The sequence below is a fragment of the Eublepharis macularius genome, chromosome 12 (assembly GCF_028583425.1).
Source record: "Eublepharis macularius isolate TG4126 chromosome 12, MPM_Emac_v1.0, whole genome shotgun sequence".
Taxonomy (NCBI): domain Eukaryota; kingdom Metazoa; phylum Chordata; class Lepidosauria; order Squamata; family Eublepharidae; genus Eublepharis; species Eublepharis macularius.
In genome coordinates this window covers 62,593,680-62,615,902 of record NC_072801.1, presented here as the reverse complement: position 1 = coordinate 62,615,902, position 22,223 = coordinate 62,593,680, and the positions used below count along the sequence as shown (strand labels likewise).

At 42.7% G+C, this 22,223-nt stretch overlaps 1 protein-coding gene across 1 annotated transcript; it reads left to right on the top strand.

Moving 5' to 3' along the window:
* Positions 1–8,201: 8,201 nt before the first annotated feature.
* Positions 8,202–20,620, top strand: IZUMO1 (izumo sperm-oocyte fusion 1). Its single transcript, XM_054994116.1, has 9 exons — positions 8,202–8,436; positions 10,517–10,591; positions 12,420–12,503; positions 13,699–13,719; positions 15,536–15,616; positions 15,828–15,928; positions 18,060–18,210; positions 19,423–19,591; positions 20,509–20,620. Exons 1-9 carry the CDS (start codon positions 8,202–8,204, stop codon positions 20,618–20,620), a joined length of 1,029 nt encoding a protein of 342 aa, XP_054850091.1.
* The last annotated feature ends 1,603 nt before the right edge of the window (positions 20,621–22,223 follow it).

Genomic DNA, 22,223 nt, shown 5'->3' with positions numbered 1-22,223 from the left:
CTGAGACTCAAGGTGAATTACACAGTATGAGATTAGTACAATTCATATTAAGGACATTTCCATACAGTGTCAAGGACATTTCCATAAACAATGTCATAGGGTAAATAAATACAAGTTTACAAAGACAGCATTAGCAAGGATCCAATACAGAGTTGAAGAAATGCTGAAACAGAACATAATCAATTCTAGGACTGACATTAGACAATATGAAGCACAGGTAGTACATAGGAATATATATTTAAAACAACAGATAATATGTAAGGCAACATAGTGGTGAAGTGTATGGTCCCTCCCTAATTCATTAGCGAAGCATCTTCAAGAATAGAAATAAAACAAGTTTGAACATACAGGCAGCCATGGCCAAACTTACCTGGCTTATACAAATAAAAGAAGATAGAGAGCAAATCTGTATATAGACTGATAGAATACATTTGTTTATTATTGGAATAAGCCAGTGAATTGGATCTAATGACTCTGTTACAAGAAAACTCCCTTTGTGGAAAGGAGTCATTGGCTCCAACCCGGTATCTTCAAAAGTAGTATATATATTTGGGTTCATTTGAGTGGATCTATAATATTTATACATTTACTTTGTGTCCTATATTTATTTTCTATTTATATAAAACATGATGAGTAACAAATTTTAACTTTAAAAAGCTAATTTCATTAGGGAAAATCAATGGGCTTAGACTGGAGTAACTCTTAGGATTTCACGGATGTGGTGAGAATTTCTGCCTGGATCTGATCCCACAGGAAGACACTGGTCCTTGCTCAAGTCAGCCCTGTACCAAAGGCATGTAATGAGTGCAAACTAGCTGTTCTGTCCCTAGCACTGATATAAAGTTCTTGCTAGGAGTGATGTACTCAGCACAGAAAAGTTCTTAACCAAAACTAGAAGCTTTATTAAAAGGCAAAAGAGAATGACAAGGTAGCGGTGGGGCAAGGCACCAGTCCTGGGCCTGCCCCCACCAGGCACTAGACACTCGAAAGATAGACAGATACACAGGCATGCAAGACACAAACTACAAGACAGAGATACTACAATGTCCTTTCCCCCAATCCATCGAGAGCTCTCATGACCCCCCCTTGCAAGGCGCAGGACCCAACAGGTCTATGCATCCTGGCAAGAGGAAGGTACCCAGTGCTCTGTGCTGCCCTCTTTTATAGGCAAAATTCAAAGGAATGCATAGTTTGACCACCTCATCACTTGCGTCAAACTTTGTTCTTCGGAGGTAGTTCTGATGTGGAGATGTTGGAAGGCCATCAATCAGGACATTCCCTTCTTCAAGATGGACAGCTAACCTGATATACATTCTAGCTAAAGTTATAAGTTACAAAAGGAATTTTCACACTTTGCCAGCCCCCAACTTGGGTCACTCTGTTCCTCTCTGAGATAGCAACAACTCCGGTGCTTATCCTGTTCTGTTACAATTTACATGCGAAGGCCAATTAGTAGCTGTTCTATGGCTTTATCTGGTTTCTGTCACAAAGGGTGGATTCTTCTGCCAGCCCTCAAGAAACGAAACTTAACTTTGTGAGAGAGCCTTTGGAAGATTTCTAGCCAAGCTGATGCTGGTTCCCTGGGCCGGCTCCATCCCAATTCTAAAATTCTGTCCACAACGGATTATTTCTATGAGCTGCAGAGGTTATAGTTTCCCCCGTTCAATATTGCAGCCACTTGTTCTGGGATCTAATTCAGCTGCAGACGTTTGGTGCAGAGACTGAAATTTAATGGCTGGCACTCAGAGCATTCTCAAGCAAATTCTCCTAATTATAATGGACACTTCACAAATATCTTTTTTTTTTAATAACAGTGTCGCAGCAAAGCTCAGAGAAATGGTTGGCCACTTTTTATTTCCTCGCTGCTGTATTTCTTAACGTGAAACGTATTCGTTTTCTTGAGTGGCGGACGATGCATGTGTCAGAATCAGAAGACGGAAGAAGGCCTTGCTTTAGCGTGGCCAAGCTTTAAAATAACTTGCTTTTCTCAAACCTGAAAAGATGTCTTTTCTACTGATGCGTCATGGTGGCTCACCATTAATTATGAACGTAGCACACAGGCTTTGATTTCATCCTGCAAAGTGAGTTTCCAAAGAAAGGTGTTAAGTTTTCCCACTTAGTAAGAATGCAACATTATTAAAGTACGGCAGTAAGAAAGCTGAGTAAAGGAACCACGATGACCTGTCCCTGGAAAAATCACTCTCCCTATTTTTGCCATTTAGAGAATTTGTAAAAGATGCTAGCATTATTTTTAGTGTTCAGGTCTCTCCCTGCTGCCTCTAGAAATTAAATTTCCTGGAGGGGGCTGGGTAGATTTGGTTGGATGCATCTTGTTTGTAATTCAGTCTAAATAAATGCAAATACATGAATACCAAAGAGTCAGGCAGAAAGCATACTGTTCCTGCACATGCTGTGGAAGCTCAATTTGAACTGGTAAGAGATTGTAAAACAGTTTAAACACAAACCCAGCCACACCCAGCTAACAAAACGTACTGCATCTAGTGAAGCAAGCTCCATCTTTCAAGAGCTTATGCAGTGATAGGTTTGGTTAGTCTTTAAGGTGCCATCCTGTTTAATTTTGCTGCAACAGACTAACACAGCTTGCCCCCTCTGGATTAAAACAATTCGGTTTCCTAGCCCCTATAGAACAAATACCTTCTTGAGTTTTGAAACAGCACTGATTAGGTACTGCAGTGCAAATTAATTCTACGCACAGCTGAGGGAGTCAAGCTTTTGACAATGCGTAATGTTGAAGGAATCATGCAGAGTCCCTTGCTAGGAGCGGGAGTCACCGGCATCTCTGTTTTCGCCTGTAAGGCTTTGGAGGATCTTTGACTTTTATTAATATGATATGGGGCAGCCCATGTTTGTGTTTTTCCAGGGGACAGGGGTGTGAAGTGAGGATGGCCTGTCAGGCAGGACGCAGGGTCTTCTTCCATCTGAAGCTCCGTCCCCGTCTTCATACATCCTTCTCCAGAGAAGGCCCAACAAGCAATCTAAGGCCCCCCTCAGGACATGCATCAAGTACATTCTATCATCCTGTCCAGCGTCGCATAAAAATACAAAAGTCAATCAGTATTTGGAACATTGTGGTACAATTACTGTCAACTGCCAGAATCTGAGATTATTGTTCATTTGGTTACTGAATTGTAATATATATAATCCTATTGAATTATCAGCATTTCACTGTGGAAATGAGGGAATTTTATTTTTTTTCAAAATGGAAACATTTAAAATTAATAAGAGGAGAAGCAATTGTAAAATATTTATCAAGCTATTAAATCATGTTATTCAATTATACTATTGAGCGGAAATCTTGACGACTGTATTCACTAATGAGCTACCAAAAATTTTAAACATGAAATAGCAATAGTGGCAATCGATGCTGCAAGCTCTGCTTGATTGAATCAAAAGATTAACTGAAGCGTAAGTCATGGATTCACTCCTGATTAATCACTGAGGCTGTCACACAGCAAGCATACTGTTCATACTGGTGCATCCCTTCCCCATTCCCTTTGCCAAATATACGGAAAAGGACATGTAAAGATACTTCCTCCTTTCTTCCTGGGTTCAGGCTTCATTTCAGAGTACAACCACTTCAATTGTTCTTGCCAGCACAACACTCAGAGGCAAGTTAAGCTGATAATGCTTACCTGACATAGATGTCAATATACCTTTTAAATGTGGATCTTCCATAATACTGGTGGGATAAATTCTTCATTTTAAAGCCATTTTGGCTCAAGTGTATGACTGCAAAGTAATAATATTCTATCTCCCAGATTCCCAAATCGATAAAAAAGAAAATAGTTCTCTCTTCATTTGACTCCGGATCCAGCACTAAATCGTTTTTACTTCCCAAGCTCTTCATGGCTCCTACACTTACCTCTCTAACACCCCAATGTGTCCGATGTGTCCTTTAGCAGACCATCCTCCGCAGCCCAAAGGACTTCTGCTCCTTCTAATCATTCTGCCCTTTCTCCTTTGCTGTCCCCTAGAAGTTGGAACCATCTTCGCAAAAGACCCGCGTGATGCTATCTTTTCTGTGACGCCTTCGGCACACAACCCCCTTATCCCCATCTCTTACTAAACTAACAGTGCAATCTTAAAAACAGAGTTAGACTCTTCTAAGCCCATTAGCTTCAGTGGAGTTGGAAGGGTGTAACTCTGTTTAGGACTGCACTGTAAATAACTGCTTCTGAAATGAAGGCACAGTCTTCCCCAGTTTAATCCCTGCTCCTGCCCAATTTTTTCTGCTGTGTGTCATATTGTAGATTGTAAACTCCTTGGGGCAGGGACCAACCACATTGACAGCCTCATCATCACTATCATATGGCCTTTCCTCACAATAAGTTACCCTTTAGTTATTAAATTTTATTAAATCCCCAAAATCAAAGGAAACCAGTTTTTGATAGCATGCAAGTTTGTCTTTTAATCAATTAATCTGTTTTATTTTAATGTTGAACAGTGTTTTTAATCAATTAATTGCACGTGTAACTAATCAACAAAATTGTTACTTAAAGATGAAAGAAATCTCTGGGTATGTTGGAAAAGTTAGTATTAATTTGGTAACTGCAAGCAAGATCAAAAGCAGGAATACAAAAGTCCTGAATAGAATCAAGAGATTGATATAATGCGCTATCAAATGATTATCTAAATCAGCAAACACTTAAAAATGAGTGGGGAGGTAATGGCACAAAGCTTTTTTACAGGCATCTATGAAATCTGTAAATGGAGTAAAACATTTAGTACTTTAAAAAAAAATTTCAACACAAGTATACACAATCATATCTACTAATGAAATATTACTGTTTAACCATAGTTCATGTTTTGATTTCATGGGTTCTACCAAATTTGTAACATTCGTGTTAGTACTTTCTTTTTGTAAACAGTGCCAATCAGCAAAACCAATACCAATCAGCTGCCATCTGGACTCACAGCTCGAGCAATGCCAACATTTCGACAGCCAGCCTCTGTTGCTGTGCCTTCAACGCTGGCTTTCTCTGCAGACCTCAGCAAGCAAGTAACCTTGCTCTCCTTGCAGTGAAAAGCTTCACCGGCTGATATTTGCAAATTAGGATTGTTCTTAATTCCTCTTTACCCAATTTCTCTCTGAAATCCAACAATCCTTTTCTTTTTCTCTTTTTAAGGATTTGGAGTCAGTTTCTAATCAAAAAGAGTCCAGTAGCACCTTTAAGACTAACCAATTTTATTGTAGCATAAGCTTTCGAGAATCAAGTTCTCTTCATCAGATGCATGATCCGAACTGGTCAAAAACTGGTCGGATCATGCATCTGACGAAGAGAATTTGATTCTCGAAAGCTTATGCTACAATAAAATTGGTTAGTCTTAAAGGTGCTACTGGACTCTTTTTGATTTTGCTACTACAGACTAACACGGCTAACTCCTCTAGTTTCTAATCAGTTCCTTTTTGATCAAAAAGATATTTGAAGGGAGGAGGGACAAGTAGGAGGTTCTGCAAAATTTCAGAATTTTACTCTGTAGCTGCTCAGAGGCAAGCGATGTCTTCCCACACTCTCCTGCTGGAGCATCAACCTAGGGTGTATGTATGGTTGCCAAACCTCCAGGTGGTGGATGGCTATCTCCCAGAATTACTAGTGATCTCCAGCTGACAAAGATCAGTTCCCCTGAAGAAAATGGCTGGAGGGGGGCCTCTATGGCATTATACCCCACCCTTTCCAGGCTTCACGCCCAAAATCTCCAGGAATTTCCAACCTGGACCTGGCAACCCTAATTCCTTCTCTTCAAAGAGAAACGAAAGCGAAATCCTGCTCTTAAAAGAGAAAAAAAAATTAAGAGTAATCAATATCTAAGAACTGAATGTTGGAGAAAGAAATTCCCCACCCCACAACCACCCTCCTGTAAATGCAGTTAAAGGCGCAAGAGCCTCCCGCCATTTAGCGACGCTTGCCCTAACGTGACTCTGGCCAAGTCGGAGCCCTCCCCGTACAAGGCATTTTAGGGGCTGCTCTTTCCCCAGCTGTCCGCAAGCCTTGCAAGGGAACGGCCTGTTCGCTATTAATCTCCCTGTTGTTTTTACGAGGGCCCCTCCCTCCTCCCCCGGGGTGCCCGCGAAGGATCAAAGGTTAATTAATGCGGAGCAGACCGTGACCGCAGTTATTCTGACCCCGCAGGACCAGGTGGTCCCACAGCCCCGATATACAAGATGCGATGAAAGGGTGACACGGCCCGGGAATTTAGCAGATTATGAGGCGTGGCGGGTGGGGAGGGAGAGAGGGGTGACCTCTGCAGGGTCGGATGGTGTGGGGGGAGATGGGGATTGAGAGAAACGCCTTATACTGAAAGCAAAGGCAGTCTCATTTGGCATCATTAGCTGGAGTGATCCTAAAAGATCTCCTCTAAAAGCAGGGAGATACCTCACCTCCTGATACCGTGGTGAACAATAGTTGATAGTGGTTTCAGGTGGGTTGCCCTGTTGGTCTGCAGTCAAAAAGCAAGATCCAGGTCCAACAGCCCCTTAAAGATCAACTAGATTTAAACCCTTGCACTTAGATATCCAGGGTATGAGCTTTCAAGAGTCAACGCTCCCTTCTTCAGTGGTTGATGTTGTGGCTCATATGTTTACCTGAGGATATCCATTAAGTGGGTATTCTATCACTTTGTAAAAAGTTACTTTATTGCTGAAAAACAAATAATAGTGTTGTATCAGGAGACAGCCATTATTCTCCACCGAGATCAGTTATGATCTATCTACATTATTTTGTCCACCTGCATGGAGTTACTTCATTGTGCAAATTTTATTTTTCGCTAGCTTATGGAGAGAGAAAACAGAAACCTGCATTTATGACTTTTAATATTTATATCCTGCTCTAACCTTATAAAATTTCCAGAGCTACTTCACAGTAAAATGACAAATGTATACAATTTACTATATAACGTAATAAATACAGTCACGTTTTAAATGTCAAAGTAAAACAGAAGCAGCAGAAGAAACTAGTAGAGCAAGCAGCCTTATCCCACTCCTCCAACTCTATTGCTATCGAATTTTTAAAATCCTTTAATTTAAAAAAATTACCTCATTCTGCACTTCTGCCCCACTTTTTTTATAATACAGATCATTCAACCTATTGAATTATTCAAGCAAGGGCCTTTTCCATCTTACCATAGAAGCAGCAGCAAATGGTATGGGACGGGTGGGAATAACATGCACATTCATCCCTGTCTCCTCCCATTGAATTCTTTTCCTCCATAGTGTCAGTGCACAAGCACTGACACTATAGATATGACACCTGGGCTCTGGCAACCTCTCAAGAAGCCCTGCTTGCTAGGCAAGCCTGATCCCATCACATCTGGAAGCTAAGCAGGGCTGGCTTTGGTTAGTAGGAAGGCCAGAGTCTCTATGCAGAGGCATGGCAAACTGCCTCTGGGAGGATCTTGCTTTGAAAACTTCAGCAGGGGTCGTCATAAGTCAGCTATTGCTTGACTGCACTTTACACCTCCAGAGGAGAAGAAAATACAGGAGGGCCATGAGTCATGCTCACAGAGCATGCTATTGTATGGAAGCACTCTTTAAATTCAGGGGCTTCTTGCACTGTATGTGGAAAACAATTCCCGTATATAAGCAGATCTTGTTACTTCCTCCTCCCCTAGAGTTTACCCATTTATTTCACTATCGCACAGAGACAGCTTTACACCTCCCTTCCTACAACAAGATTTTGCATCTTGCAGCACAATAGGCAATGTCTATGTACATTGCTGCAATTAAAAAAAAATCATTTCCATCCCCTCCATGTCCAGTGAAATAAAGAACAACAGTAGACAAGTGCCTATTGAAGATCCAGTTGACAAGGCATTCAGGTTGAAAAATTAAATGATTAGGAACAATGGGTTGCCTTGGGGGTGAGCCAATGAGGACAGAACCTAAATTACTTCCAGCTGTAGACCTGATAAAAATGTGGAGGATGTTTGTTGTAAGTTGGAACAAGTCCCCAATTTACTTCCCCTTGGCTATTGCAAAGAGGAAGATCCAACCCTACTATTGTTATCATCTCTTGCTTACTTCCATAACATCTTTATAGGCCCACTTACAAATATGCCTTAGCCTTTGAAGTGGGTCCATTCTAGGCTTCTGATTGGCTAAGCATATGCAACCTTTGTGACATCATAACCACATCATCCTTGGGCTGTTCCAAGTTCCCTTCTGGCAACCACAGCAAAGTGTGATGTCGTGGTGGCTATCGTTTTGGCTAATTGCCATGATCATATCAGAGTCTCAGGAATGCCTGAAATGCAGCCCAGAGGCCATGCAAGTTCTGAATGAACTCAAAGGCCCCTACCTGGACAGCAAGCTCCGTGGAGAACCTGAACTCAGAACAAAACTACAGCAGCTCCTGGAGACTAATGTTGAGGGGCTATCGTGGCATCAACCACAAGAAGGCAAATACATGGGCAATATTGGTATGGATGCCCCCATCCAAGTGCCACTCCCAAAGAAGTCAAAACTTCTAGGGTGGATTTTAACCATTCTGTGCTAGTAGGACCAAAGGAACCAGCCCTAGCTTCCAAGCACAATGATAAGGACTGCAGGCATTTTTAAGTACTTCAATGTTAATTATATAAATAGGGGAGGGGGAATAATAGTATTAAATAGCATTAATTACATTGTATTGTCGAAGGCTTTCACGGCCGGAGAATGATGGTTGTTGTGGGTTTTCCGGGCTGTATTGCCGTGGTCTTGGCATTGTAATGGCAATACAGCCCGGAAAACCCACAACAACCATTAATTACATTATTGTTAAGATGATTATTTTGAGATTTTGTTAAAAAATATCCTAGTAATCTAGTCATCACTTTCTAGCTGCCACTGAAGGAAGCAGAGAATCGAGCAGGAGGATGCCTGGGCAGTGGGCTGCAGGGCCACAATCACGGGCAGCATAATAGGGCACCTATGGACTACCAGAGAACTTCCCATCAGCCAGAGTCACTGAACCTAGCCATATAACAGGAACCATTCCTGGTATGCCACTGCCCAAGAAGGCTGTTTGTATGCCAGAAGCAAGCAGAGCCAAGTACTTGCAGTAACTGGTATCAGTTCACCAACTGTCTTTTCTCACTCTGCTGCAATTTTCAGGAGGGAGCAATGGATCAACTAATACCCGTTGCTTGCGCTGCTGAGTAGAGTGACCCCGGCAGGGTTGGCTTGTAGAACCACAAGGGCCACTCAGCTTGGTTTGCTCCAGGGCCACTTCCACTTCCTAGTCCATTCCTGGAACTGCCCACTCCAACCAAGAAACAGGAAACAGGCTTCAGGGTCTCCGGAGCAAATCTGGTGGTTTCCCCATATGAAGGGAGGACCCCTGAAGGATGGAATCTAACGTGTCACTTAGCATTCTTGGGGCTGGCACACAAGGGTCAGGGCTCTGCTCCCTCCAGTATCCCACCCAGCATTGTTGGGAGGTCACTCTGGACACCCTGGGCTGTTGATGTTCCAGAGACCTCTGGGTTGACTTCCATCTTATGGTCAGAAAAGGAGCAGACCGGTTTCCTTTAGGCCTATTAGCACCAACCCTGAGAGGGAGGGAGGGAGGTGGAGGGGTAGTGACGAGGCATACCGGAAAGGGCACTGGAGGACATCCCGGCCAAGCCGGATGATCCTGTCCAGCTGGAGCATTAGTCTCATTTATCACTCTCTTCATGATTTTCTCCCCAAAGGTCCTAGCCCCAAAGTCGCTAAATGATGTCGTATCTCATGTAATCCACTAGATTTCAATATTAGAATGTAAGCCCAGGTGGCTCAGGCCCATGATCTCTCTAGGCCAGCATCCTGTTTCACACAAGCAGCCAACCGGTTTCCCCTAGAAGGCCCACCAGCAGGCCGTGGAGGGCAAAGCCTGCCTTCTCACTGTGCATCAAGGGAAAGACAGCTGTACGGTCCTGAATCAAACGAGATGGTTTACAGTGCAACCCTGTGCAAAGTCACTCCAATCTAAGCCCATTGAAGTTAGTGAGCTTGGAATGGAGGAACTCTGTGTGGGATTGTACTGCTATACATTGCAGAGGAGTTAGCCATGTTAGTCTGTAGTAGCAAAATCAAAAAGAGTCCAGTAGCACCTTTAAGACTAACCAACTTTATTGTAGCATAAGCTTTCGAGAATCACAGTTCTCTTCGTCAGATGCAGAGAACTTCTGACGAAGAGAGAAGTTCTACAATGCTTATGCTACAATAAAGTTGGTTAGTGGGGAAAATAAAGACTTTTATGGCTGGAAACAAACCCTCCATGTTCCGATGAAGCATACCTGATCTTTACTACATGTTGGGACAAACAAAATGGCTCGCGGGGGTCCCAGAAAGCTTTTTCGGGTCATGTAGAGGCAGTCCTCAGCTAAAAAGAAACATCTGACCCATAAAACAGACAGAGAACCAGTCTGGGAATTAGATAAGACAAAGGAATTACAATATATAGATAAAGGGCAATTATATGTGGGAAGGAAGAAAGCAAATCACTCCATTGTCTCCCGTCTATTTCATACTCTTCAGATGAGATCACGCTACAACAACTCGCAAGTCACTTCAAACGCTCCATGAACCGGATAATGGAAAACCAGTTTGACGGTATGCCAGTCTCCCTGTTAGCCTAGCTTTGGCCCTCCAACTTTTTGCCAGAGTATTAATGCTTAGCTAGTTAGCCAGCGTTTCACAGGACCAGCCTTGTTTAAGTCTGTCTCTGGTTTCTTTTTATTTGCTGCTCAACTAAACAGCACCATCTTGTGGTTCTTCTGAAATAACACACACATATCCCTGTGAGATCTATTTAGGGCCATCTCCAGGGTTCAGAAGACTTCTGTTTTGAATATTCCTTTTATTCAGAAATTTGAAATTCCAAAAAACAACCACTACCACCACTCCAAAACAAGATATTCCTTTCTTAGTTTACATTACTGCAGAATACAATAAATGGAATCCATTTCTTTTCCAAATTCAGCCTGGGAAGGCTGGATCCATTTCTTTCAGGAATCCTGTCTCATAATTTGTCTATTTCACCAATCCAAAGATAGAACTTTAATTAACCATTCCCTGAATGCTGACATTACAGACTTTCTTCCAATATCAAGGCTTGGTTGCTCACAAAATAGAGTCTAAAGAGAATGATGGCCTTCCCACTGGAATTTCAACAACAGGATGTCACTTAGGGTTGTCAGCTGTCCTGGAGAAAAAATATCCTGCCCTTTTAATAGAGACTTAATGGATTATTTACCAGTTGATGCCATTGACATCCATGCCATGAAAATCTTCAGCTGCTCATTTCCACACATTAAATCTCTATTAAAAGGATAGGACATTTTCCTCCAGGCCAGTTGGCAACCCTAATGTCACTAGACCAGAATTCAGAGGAAGCCCAGTTCCTTAGCAAATAATTTTCAAGCATTTGAAACCTGGGCTGAATCCACACCACCTTACCTCCGACTTTTCTCATGGAATGATCACGTCATGTGTTATGGTGCAATCTTCTAGCATCTGTCCACATCACCGCCCGAACGTCTGGTGCTATCATACGATCACATCCCCTCTAAAAAGGCGGAATGATGGGTGGGGAAAAACGTTGTGTCACCAGGTTTTTTTTTTTTTAAAGGTCATTTCCCCACTATATCGATCAGCAATTGTGTCCCTAACATTTCCATGTGAGCTCTCAGAATTACTTCTCCTGCTGTCAGGTGGTGATCACCCGGAATCGGGAAAGCATTCCCGATTGCAGACAGCACTTGCCCAATTTAATAAGTCAGATTGGCTTGGGGAAATCGACATCCATGCCCGTCCCATCAGCACGCTCACTTTCTGTCATCTCAATATCCATTATTTCACTAACATGGAGCAGTCGACCCAAAAGCTGACATTTGACTTGGAAGAGAAAAATATTCCTGAGATCTCTGGTCGCGATCCAGGATGGGAAATGGAAGTTAATTTTGTTGCGATATTGCCCTAATGATAAATTAACCCTGATTTTTTTTTAAAAAAAGAGGGGGGAGTGGCTTTTGACTGGGAAGGTGGGGCTTGAGTGACTGTGGCTCGAAATCCGCAAGGGGGTAGTCACAGTCGTCAATATAGAACGCTAAGAAAGCGCGATGGGCTGTGGCGACGCCATAGCGAAAGAATGACGACATTGGAGACAATGCGTGTGGACAGAGGATAGTATGGTGCTGCGGCAGCAAAAAACTGGTGCTAAAATAAGGTAGTGTGGATTCAGCTCAGAATATTCGAACAGATTTATACTTCCGTCACGATCTGCATGGTCTGTTGAACATTTTCAACATTTCAGTCTGTTAGAATAAACCATCTTGTTCAGTCAAGCTGGCATTAGGTCTGAGGCCTTGTCTTCCCTCTCAGTACTCAGCCATGTTCCTCAACCTTTCCTGGTGACTGACTTCCTGCTTTTCCATTATAGATGGGCAACTTTTCAATGAGATCACGTGGAGCCTCCAGAATCTTCATGTTACTTTTGAAAAACTACTGACAGGTTTCCAGAAGGGTAAAGCTTCCTTAATTCTATTCAGTGTGGGAGGGGCAGGCCCTAGTTACCTCAGCGGTGAGGGAAAAGGCCCATTGTGGCATGCTCAAAGGCACTCTTTTTCATTGTGATACTAGGACTAGCCTTGGTACAGCTTAATTTACTATATTTTTTTCTACCACCCTTTCTCCAGGAAGGTCAGCTCAGCAGATGTGGCTCATTCTCCTCAGAACCACTCTGTGAAGTCAGAGTCTCAATTAGGATCACAGTGCTGGGAAGGGAGAGAGCAATTCTTTCCTCCATTCTTCTCAAATCCGCCCCCTGCTTGGGCTGTTTTAAGGCAGCCTTGGTAGGGGGAAAAGACAAGCACTTACTTTGTATTTGTCCTTTTTTCCTACCAGGGCTTAAAATGACTGGGTGGGGGCATTATTAAAGAGATAAAGGATGAGGAGCAAAGAGCTAACTTCCCTATCCCAGCACCATAGGCTAGCTTGGGGCCTCCCTGAGTGCTGCTTCAGGACAAATTACATGTCTGCAGTTCTCAGAAATCCTGCTTCAAGTATAGCTTGGCCTTTAGTGAATGATGTATGGACTCCTCCAAGGTCCCCCAAATGCTGTGCAGAGATTTGAATTCATGGCTCCTCTGCCCCAAATCCAATAGTCCACCACACTGAAGTAAGCCATCAAGCTAAGCCTGAATAACTTTTTTCTGGGTGCCGTGTCCTAGACCCTCCCTCTGAGATGGTAGCTCTGTTTAAAAGATTTGCCCAGAAAGACCACATTCCACCATCAGGAAAATAGGCTTTTCCTATCTAAGGCTTGAAAGCACAGCCGCCATCTCAGAATCTGGAAACCAATAAATTTCTTTTGATTCTGCTTCTGCCGACTCCCTCTAAAATCTTTGTTCCTCTTCCTCAGTACAACAGATGCCCCACAGACATCACTTTTCTATGCTCCTTCACGAAATGTTTGGAATTAGGGTTAATAAAATTGCCAACTCTTTCTAGAAATAATGCCTGGCCTGATACTGTGCCTTTCACCACAGAAATCAGCATATGAAGGCGCAGACATATGAAGGAGCACCAATTAAGCTACTTTTAAACGGACAGGTAGACAGTCCAGTTCAAAAGTTGGCAACCCCTCACTTGGTTATTAGTGATAGGGGAATCCCTCCCCCACCCATAATTTCTAACATCCTCATATTTTTCTTTTTCAGTCTTTTGCAGCAATGAATGTGGTGAGTGTCAGTTTGGGCAGGGGAGGGTCTATTGGTACCCTGTCAGAGAGGGTAGAGAACATCTGTCACTATTTCATATCCCAGGCCGTTGTCCCCGAATCTGCAAATGGCTAGGGTTTGCCAGATCCTGTCCCTAAAAGAGCTCCTGTACTTTAAAGGTAGATAAAATATAGGGACTTCAGTGCCACAGTGATGCAGTTCGATCTGGTGCAATTCCCACTCCCATCCCTCCTTTTTAAATGGTAGAGGAATCTTCTCAGCGTTTTAAAATCTCTGGCAATTGTTTAATCCTCTTTCTACCACCCCTATATCTATTACATTTTTTTAAAAAAAAACCTGCCTTCTTGTAAGGAATTTAGAATGGAGCCTGTGGTTCCCCTTTCCATTTTATTCTCACAACGATCCTGTGAGACAGGTTAGGATGAGAAGAATGCCTGGTCTTTTCAGGAGACAGCATGCAAACCTTACAGAAGGGAAGGTTCCGATTGCATGAGCAAATACATTTTTGAGCGATGTCATCTCTCCCCTCAAGTTAATAATAGATCACTCCTGAACTAGACCTTTCATAGGTCCAATATAACTCAAGTAGAAATCTCAACTGAACACTCCAGTCTGCATTGCAAGTTCTTCAAACCTTCTTTGAGAATAGAATTTTTTCCTGTTGACTGCAATGAGAAAATGAGGTGGTGTTTCAGAGCATATCATTATCAGCTTCTCCCAGCTGGCCAATAGCAGTGGTGGTAGAGAGTGCCATCAAGTCATAGCTGACTTATGGCAACCCCTGCTGGGGTTTTCATGGCAAGAGATGTTCAGAGGTGGTTTGCCATTGCCTGCCTCTGCAAACTTGGTCTTCTTTGGAGGTCTCCCATCCAATTACTAACCAAGGTTGACCCTGCTTAGCTTCTGAGATCTGACAAGATCAGGCTTGCCTGGGCTAACCAGGTCAGGGCAGCCAATAGCAGTACAGAGAAAAAAACCCTTGGCTGTTTGGCCAAGAACCAGGAGAAGGTGGAATTTTTGTTATCACTCATACCTGCAGAAAAGACAAGTATGACTCCTATAAGAGGGGTGGAATGATAGTACCTGCCTTATAAGTTCCTGTACCACTTCCTTTTCAGACAGGAAGTCTAGCACAAATGTTCCAGTTTTGATCTGCCAGATGTTGAAAGGTGTGAAAAATCCTTCCTTCCCAAAAGGAAACTTCTATGCATAGGATGACATGCCAGTTTGGCTCTGCCCATCAGGATCATCCCGTCGCATTTTTGGCATCTGAGGCAGAAAATTCAAACACATTACCATAGTCCAGGTTAATAGAGTCACAATCCACTTGGAAGTGCTCCTGCACAACTTTTATCTGGCCGCTGTATCTGTGCCAAGCTGGGGAGTGTATAGAAATCTGCAGTGATTGCTATGCTATGAAAAGCATTGCCTGATGATTTCAGCAGACCAGACAGATGTTAAAGGCACAACTTTTCTCATTTCTTGCTACACAAGTATGAGCAGGCCATTTTTTTCCTGGCCAGCAGGCAACCCCAGGGCATAAGCCTCTTTAAAACGAAGAAGAACCTATACAGGAGAATGATTGTTAGTTTCAATGAAGCTTGCATAGGACTGTTTCAGCAGATTGTGCTCCATAAGATAGCTATCAAGGGGTTAGATTGCTGGAAGCAACAACTTTTCATTGCCTCCTAGCTAGGCTGGCAGTCTCGTATCTCGCTTCTGCCAACTTCATCTCCCTCTGCTGCATCCACAGAACTGCCCCCACCCTCTCAATCAGACAAACTGGTCATCTTCTGATAAAACTCCTCATCCACAGGTTACATGCGTTATTTGTTTATCAGCTGCTACACATGCAAAACGAATACATACTCGTGCACAAAGAAGTTCCACTGCGGAGGTGAGAGTCCTGGAGCCTGGCTCCAAATGGGCCTGTGTGCGTCTGAGCCACAGTGGTTGACAATGGGCCATACTGGGAGAGGCTTGGCTGGCACCACCCATGGGTCCCTTGAGACTCACCCAGGGTGGCAGAAAATGAGGCTTGTCAGGTTAGGTGGGAAGATTCAGTTTAAGGCAGACAACAGTGGAACAGGTCTCGGTGGATTTTGCAGAAAGGAAGATCAAAGTGGAAACAGATGATGATTTGATTCTGGATTGTGCGTTGAGGTGGCACAAGTACAGCTATGGTGTGAAGACATACGCCTTTTATCGAGTAAGTAGTGCCCCATAACTAGCAATATTCTGTTACAATAGAGGTCAAGACTTTGATCCTGAGACTCGGGTTTGGGGTTCATTGCCGGGACAGCAGATTGAAATCTAAGGATCTACTTGTGGTAACTATTACAAGTGGGCAGAAATAATCTGGTACAAACAGCCACTTTTTATGTTTAGCACTTAGTTAATTTCCATGACATCAGGAGTTGTGATAAGTAGTTCATTCTCTAAGCCATATCTGTGTGACTATTTGTGACTACACACATTTACAGATACCACATGGTACAATTCCAAGTGTGTCAAGGTTTCACTGATAGTATTGCTATTCAATGTGACATCCTTGTCCTAAGTCTCAGGTTTGGGATGGGGGGAGTTGTTTTGGGTTTTTTGTATGTTTTTAAACCATGTTTTTAAAATTGACATGGCTTGTATTTATGGATTTATTCTACTGACTTTATTTATTTTATTTATTGATTTATTCTGCTGACTTTACTTATTTTATTGTCTGACTTGTATCTCCAACTTGTTTTGTCTTGTTTAGTTTCATTGTTTCATTGTTTAGTTGTGAGTCTCCCAGAGTTGGTCTGGTGACATACAATTTTCTGAAACACATTAAAAAAATAAACCCTACGCGATATATCCCACCTGCCTTCTCCTGCCTTCTCTCCCCATGACCATGCAGATTAAAACAACTGGCTTTCTGGCCAAACCTAATTCAGAATTTGAGCAAATCTTAGATAATCCAATGCCAGTTCTTAAAGCTTAATTTCAAAAATTCACAATGCAGTTCTCCTTACCTGTAACAATAAAGTTCCAATATGCCAAGTTAAATGGCAGCAGGAGTACAAAGATCTGAACTTAAATGATCAATGGGAGTCTATACGGACCTCAAATCTTCTCAATTTGCCTGTGGTTAACACCAAGCTAAAAATTTACAAAATAATACATAGTTGGTACCGCACATCTAAGAAATTGTCCACAATATCTTCAGCAAAATCTCCTCTATGTTGGAAAGGATATGGAGAAAGGGGCACTTATACCCACTGCTGGTGGTGGCAGCGAAAATGGCAATAGCTTCAAAGTGGAAATCACAGAAACCTCCTACACTAGAAAATTGATACTCTAAGTTATGAGACCACTACATTATAGAGAAAATCACAGATGGCCTCCTTCAAGCTGAAATATATCCCACACCACAAATTTTACAGAAAAATGGCTCCCCGTCATTGAACATGTAGCCAAGAACAACATACAACCAAAAAAAATCCAGTATACCAAACTATGATGTTATGAAAATTTCAAATCTATGAACACTCATGACTATTCATCCTTAATCGGACCTTGCACAACAACAAATGACATGCATAAACAACTTATTCAATAGTTTTGGTTCATCATGATACATCTTATCCTCCTGAACAATTGACAACAAAATAAAGCTCTCAATCTCATGTAACATCAAAAGAATCCACACAGATAACCTGAGTTATTGACTCAGCAGACATACAGCATAAGAATGTCAATACTGTACCTCGCAGCAACTGGTTTTATTGTTATCTTTAAAGTTAATGTTTATTTTTAATATTGTTTATAAGAAATGAAAATCAATTTTAATAAAAGTTTTAAAATTTAAAAAGGAGATGAGATAGGATTCAAATCTGCCTGAAAATTACATCTTTTTTGTTTTCCACTTATGGAAGGATTGGGGGTGAGGGGGAATCTATAAGCCCATTTGAACCAAGTTAGAAAGGCCAAATCTTGCTCCTCAATAGCCTTTGTGAAAGAGGAAAAGCCGTAACCAATGCTAAGGATTTGGGGTGCATTCTTATCCTCCCATAATTCAAGCACAGTGTTTGAGTTACTGACAGCTCACAAAAGAGGATCCAAAGAATGATCCAAGAGAACCAGACACTGATTCTACGTGGGCCTGGTTAGGAATCTGGGTGAGAGACCACTGAGAGCTCCCATGTCAAAATAGGGTAATACATATCATCCAAGCTTAAACCAGCTAGCAAAATGCCCATTATTCTGATAAGTAAGAGCATGGAGTAGCTGGCCCATATGACGTCCTGCCAAGAGAGAAAAGAGCTTAAACTTCCATTCCAATTATACCTTGTCCCCCTTCCTAGGTGGTAGATGGCAAAGAGCAGAAGATGACTACGACTATGGATTCCTTCTTGGTGAAGAAGGAGGCAAATGCGAATGACACAGGTAGATACCGTTGCAAAATGTTTGGTTCCAGTGGATATAGTAGCAGTCAGCTTGACTTCCAAGTCACAGGTGAGTGAAAGGAACAGGATGGAGTTATTCATCTGTCCATGTCATGCATGTTTCCCCCTCCCTTCTCCATTTTATGCTCACAACAATTTTGTCTAGGTGAGGGGGATTGAGGATAACTGGCCCAATGTCACCAAAGCAGTTTCATGTCTCAGCAGGGGTTTAAACCTGGGTCTCCCAAGTCTTAGTACAACACACTAGCCACTACACCCAACTGACTCACTGAATCATTTGGGCACATCAGAAGCCTCAACAATGATAAAAAAGAGATCAATATTCTCCCAATTTGCACAAGCCACCCATCACGGCACAGCCTGTTTGCAATGGCTGCAACGTTTAGCCAATTTATTGTCTAACAAGCTTTTACTCATTGAAAGTTTTCTCCTGATTGATTGGGCAGCACATTTTTTTAAAAAAAATCGTTTTTAATGTCATTATTTATAAATCCATAGGTGACAGGTCCCTTCTTAAAAAATAATAACATTTGATTTATATACTGCCCTTCAGGACAACTAAATGCCCATTCAAAGCGGTTTACAAAGTGTGTTATTATCCTCACAACAATCACCCTGTGAGGTGGGTGGGGCTGAGAGAGCTCCGAGATGCTGTGACTGGCCCAAGGTCTCCCAGCTGGCTTCAAGCAGAGGAGTGGGGAATCTAACCCGGTTCTCCAGATTAGAGTCCTGCCACTCTTAACCACTACACTAAACTGGCAAAAGAGTCTTCCACTTTCATATGGGAGACTCCTCTTACTGTAACAAAACAAAGCAAGAGATCTGACAAAGGGAGCTCTGACTTTCAAAAGCTCATAAACTGGAATCCTAGTTGGTCTTTAAGGTGCTACTGGTCTCGAATCTTGCTCTTCTACTTCAGACCAACACGGCTACCCACCCAAAACAATGCAAGGTTGCCATTTTTCTTCAGAAGTACTCATATGCAAAACTTACTTGATTAAAACTCATACTGTCAATTAAGTAAGTCTTCTTTATTCAAGTGTCAGCCCTATTCTTTACAAGCCTTCCAAAATTCAAGAGAGGTACCATGGAAATTACATACAAACGACATTTGCAAACGGAAAAACCCCTTGATGGGGCCACTGCATGGTCCATCCCTGCCTCTTACTTCTCTCTCTAGATACAGGAGTCCTTATTTCTATTTTATCTCCCCCACCAATCTCCTTTCTCTTTCTAACTGCCCTTTCTCTTTCTCTATCAGTGGTGCCGTCAGTTGGGAAGACCACCTGGTTCCCACGACCACAATCCACTCTGGAAGTTCCCCTTACTATGGGTGTCTCCTCCAGGGCTCCACCTCCCCAACCAGACTGGACTGTTTGGATAGTGATCGGAACCACAGGAGGGCTACTGTTCATCATTGTTGCTGCTTTGTGAGTCTTGTGGGATTGAGGGCTTCCCACACTTAGGGGGGGGGGGTCATTTGCCCTGGCTGTGTCTTGGATCATGCCTCATCCTTAAGAACATAAGCAGAGCCTGCTAGATCAGGCTAGTGGTGCATCTAGTCCAGCATCCTGTTTCATAGAGTGGCCAACTGGTTGCCCTCCCTTCCATTGTCTGGAGTGGAAAGAGACTACAGAAAAAGTTAGTTTCTAGCCTTTTGCTGCAGACATATGCTTTTCCCTTATATCTCCACACTGAAAGGGGCTAGAGACTTAATTCTTAAAAATACAAAAGCGGAGAATTCAGAGAATCTGACACACAGATTTTTATAATATTAGAATCTTATAAGAATATGACAATTGCCAATTTAAAAAACCTTGAAAAGCCCTCCCATTGGTGTGGCGTGGAATGGCCACCATGAGGAACTGGGGCAGGGAAAACATGGGGAAACCTGCCATGTAGAAGCCCTGTTGCTGCACTGCTGTACAAGCAGCCACAGCATCAACAGGGAAACCATACGGGCCTGTCCCTGTGTGGAAAACATCAAAAACAAAAGGGGGAGGGTCTGTCTTTTTTTCTCATTTGCAGAGCTAGTAACAAGTGGAGTTGATAGTTTTAATTGAGAAAACCATGGGGGAGAGGGAGAGGATGAAACCCTCCGTGTTCTCTTCCCTATAGGCCCCAATTGAAATCAGGGTCCTGTGTGGCGGCTTTAAAAAGGGCTGGAAATGGATCTCCTAGCGTCCTCTGATTTGGACTTCAGTATGTACCCTAGAACACTTCCCAGAATCCCTTGCAACATCCACAGTTTTCTTGGCAGGCATAAAGGCAAAAAGGGTCCTCTGAAGCTTACAAGTTGGAAAATGCCCTTGGAGACTCTACTTCATGAGTCCCTTTTCTCTTCTAGTGTATTCTATTATCGTCACCAGAATGAAAAGGAGGCAGGAGAATCAAGTGACGATGACGATGACGACGATGACGATGAAGAAGACAATGATGAAAGTGAGTCATCAGAGTAGGTGGAGACATGAAGCTTCTGCCCTCCTGACCTCTCTCATTTCCTGTCAAGAATCCTGACCCAGACTCTCCTTATATTGTACACTCTTGTCTAACCTTCATTTTTTAAAACAATAAACATAGTGGATGTTCTTTATTATATAAAGGCTCTTGAGTTCTTTGGGAGGGATTCAGTAGCTTACAGCAGAAGTCAGCAGTCAGAGCTCTCCATGTATTTACTGAGGGAGGCTAAAGAAGGTAAAATGGGGAGCTGGAATATCTGGATGGGGCAAAAATTACATGTGATTACAAATCCATAGTTTAGCCCAAAGCATAGTTCCTGGTGGCTGCTCTTTGTGAAGACAAACTGCTTCGGGGGGGGGGATCCTGGTTTGAGCAGAAAGGCAACAAATCAAAAGGGAATGCCCCGTCCTTTCCCCTCCCCCTCCCCACCGCATTCCATCTGCAGCCAAACATATGGTTGCAGTGTCTCAGTGAAGAATGATCTGGAATGGAAAAATGGCACATAAAGGGTTACGTGTTCCCCTCCTTCCCTGCCATTTCTCAGGTCAAAATTGTCTCTCCCAAACAGATGCTTTTTTTAGAAAGAGCAGCTATTGGGACTATATTTCATGTCTATGTGTGTTATGTGTAGTTTCTCTATGGATTCTCTAGAAGTGGAGAGTGAGTCATAGTGGGCTGCATTGGGAGGTGGGGATTGAAGGCCACCAATGGGGTTCTTTGAAAAGGGAAATATCTATAAGGTTAAGTGGGGTGGGTGAGCTTTTACACTGGCAAGAATGAATGTCCTTCCCTTGGCAGTTTTGGAGGGTAGATACAACAAAGTACCCTAAGCCAACAGAACGTGCAGATTCCAAGATGATAAAATTGAAACCATTGAACATATTATAGAATGTCCCATATTTAACGAGCTGAGGGCTAGCTTAATCATCCCTCTACTTAAAAATATAGAACTACCTAACATGAGAGCCCAGGGCCGATTCCAGATGACTAACCTTAAGTCGCTTCATGCCGCCCTCTTCCGGATCGCGATGGGGAAAATGCGAAATATCGCGTTTCCTCGCGTGAGTTTTGCGCGACGACGCGCAAAACTCGCGCGAGGAAACGCGATATTTCGCATTTTCCCCGTCGCGATCCGGAAGAGGGCGGCATGAAGCGACTTAAGGTTAGTCATCTGGAATCGGCCCAGGTGACGTAGTTACTATTGGATACAAATGACTCTGTTACTCTTTCTGTGGCAAAATATGTAGGGGCAATAATTAAACCTCAGAGACATGATACCAAGTAATGTTCTTCCCATTTTAATTTCTGCTTAAGGAGCAGTACTAGATAGCTAGGTAGCTAGATAGCAAGAAAGAAAAGAAAAAGAAAGAAAAAGAAAGAAAGAAAGAAAGAAAGAAAGGAAAAAGAAAGAAAGAAAGAAAAAGAAAGAAAGAAAGAAAGAAAGAAAGAAAGAAAGAAAGAAAGAAAGAAAGAAAGAAAGAAAGAAAGAAAGAAAGAAAAAGAAAGGTGGGGTGGGTATGTATCAGTGCTAGGACCCAGTAGGGAGGATTGAGAGCTCCAGATGAGGGCCAGCCGAAGCTCAGCCAAGAAGACCAGCCACAT

What these genes read in the sequence shown, in the direction of transcription:
- IZUMO1 (XM_054994116.1), top strand. Translation starts at nt 8,202, where the DNA reads ATGTCGTGGTGGCTATCGTTTTGGCTAATTGCCATGATCATATCAGAG. An exon ending in CTTTTGCAGCAATGAATGTG is followed by an intron (nt 13,720 to 15,535) that starts GTGAGTGTCAGT and finishes CCTCATCCACAG; the next exon opens with GTTACATGCGTTATTTGTTT. An exon ending in AGACATACGCCTTTTATCGA is followed by an intron (nt 15,929 to 18,059) that starts GTAAGTAGTGCC and finishes CCCCCTTCCTAG; the next exon opens with GTGGTAGATGGCAAAGAGCA.